This window comes from Rhododendron vialii, chromosome 8a (genome assembly GCF_030253575.1).
Source record: "Rhododendron vialii isolate Sample 1 chromosome 8a, ASM3025357v1".
NCBI classification, from domain to species: domain Eukaryota; kingdom Viridiplantae; phylum Streptophyta; class Magnoliopsida; order Ericales; family Ericaceae; genus Rhododendron; species Rhododendron vialii.
The window spans coordinates 19,708,056-19,709,847 of record NC_080564.1 but is presented as its reverse complement, the minus strand read 5'-3'; the positions used below and the strand labels follow the sequence as shown (position 1 = coordinate 19,709,847).

The following is a 1,792-nucleotide window of genomic DNA, read 5'->3' as shown; positions in this document are numbered from 1 at the left end:
GTGCGAAACGGTGCCATGGAGATAGGCGCAGCCCCTAGTTGTAACTCGATTGTGAAATCCAATTCTCTTTGCGGCGGCAATCCAGGCAACTCGTCAGGGAATACATCAGCATACTCACAAACTATCCGCGGTAGTCCCAACTCCATGCGGTCTTCTACTTCAAGTATGAGGCTCGCTAGCTATCCTGACAGCTTGTTCTTCCACCTCGATCATGGGGTCGTCTCAGAGGTAGGATCTTGTCTATCCCCCTTAAATCGGAAACACGTCCCGTCCAGAGAATAAGCCGTCACTATCTTCTGATGACAATCGATTACAGCGCGATGGGCGGATAGCCAATCCATTCCCAAGATTACATCAAAGTCAACCATATCAAGGACTCGGAGGTCACAAATTATACGCAGACCCGACACTTCTATTTCACAAGATCTACAAACTAGACCCACTGAAATGTGTCCTCCTAACGGTGAGGTGACACGCATCATTGATCCTAGGTGTTCAGTTTCTAGTCCAAATGCATGTACACATTTAGCAGATATAAACGAATGTGATGCTCCAGAATCAATAACGCTTGTACGTAAGTGCTAAAAAGTATAAGGTTACCTTGTATCACTACCTGATCATACACCTCATCTTCCCCCTGGAGTGCAAAGACTCTCCCTCCCACAGCTTGTTTTGGCCCAACTGGCCCTTTTCCAGCTCTAGCATTTTGAAATGGCCGAGGCTGCTGCTGTGATTGATTCCAACCAACACGTGGTTGATTCTGGCCTCCCTGTTGCGGCTTCCAATAATCTGCCGTGGCTGTAGTTTGTTGCGACCCTCCATACCCAGAGCTTCCGGATCCCACAAGCTGTGGGCATTGATTCTTGAAATACCCTTCTTGGTTGCAGTTGAAGCATTTGCGGGTCTGATTCTGTGGAGGGTATTGTCCTCGAGGTTGGACTGGAATCAGGTTTGGGTTGGGGTTTTTCCAAGGTTGGTTGTGTTGTTGTGGGCGGGGATTGTTCTGTGTGTACGGTTTTGGTGCAATGAAACCTTGGTTGTTGTTATGGATTGGTCCTCCCATTTGAGTAGCCTTCTTCTGATTCAAACTTCTACGAGAGTCGTTAAGTTCCCTTTCATTGATCAAAGTGGCCCTCACCACTCGAGAGAAGGTTGGAAGCTCTAACCCAACGACTTTTCCCCGAAGAGGGCCCTCTAACCCCCACTCAAACTTTCTTGCCTTAGCGGCATCAGTAGGGACATACATCGGTGCATGTCGTGATAGCTCCTCAAACCGTGCCATGTACTGTGTCATTGTCATTGTTCCTTGTCTAAGTGCTAGAAACTCCTGTGCCATCTGGTCCTTAATTGGTGTAGGGAAATACTTCTCCAAAAAGATCTCCTCGAATTGAGTCCATGTGATTGTGGCAAGATCCACAGTATTCTTGGTAGCCTCCCACCAATAGTCAGCTTCCCCTTCCAATTGATACGTGGCCAAAGCCACCTGGTCAGCACCTTGTCGGACTCCCATGGTGTCCAACATCTTCTTGATCTGACGGATCCATCCATCGGGAACATGAGGGTCAGGTGTCCCTTGAAAGGTTGGAGGCCTCTGTTTTCTAAATTCAGAAAATAGATGAGTACGGTCTGGGGCTGCTCGAGGCTGAGGTCCTCGCGGATTAGCGGCAAGATTATGGAGTATCTGGGCCACGTTCTCTAGGGCGGCCGCGATGTTCTGATTTGTGTCCCCATTGTTGTTGTTTCCACCCGAGTTGTTATTATTACCGCCGTTACCATTTCGTGTCCCCACCAT

At 48.5% G+C, this 1,792-nt stretch overlaps 1 protein-coding gene across 1 annotated transcript; it reads right to left on the bottom strand.

Moving 5' to 3' along the window:
- Nucleotides 1–209: 209 nt before the first annotated feature.
- On the bottom strand, nt 210–1,792 carry LOC131298644 (uncharacterized). The gene is made up of 2 exons (XM_058324121.1): nt 601–1,792; nt 210–502 (listed from the first exon to the last, which is right to left on the bottom strand). The coding sequence occupies exons 1-2, from the start codon at nt 1,790–1,792 to the stop codon at nt 210–212; spliced, it is 1,485 nt and encodes a 494-aa protein (XP_058180104.1).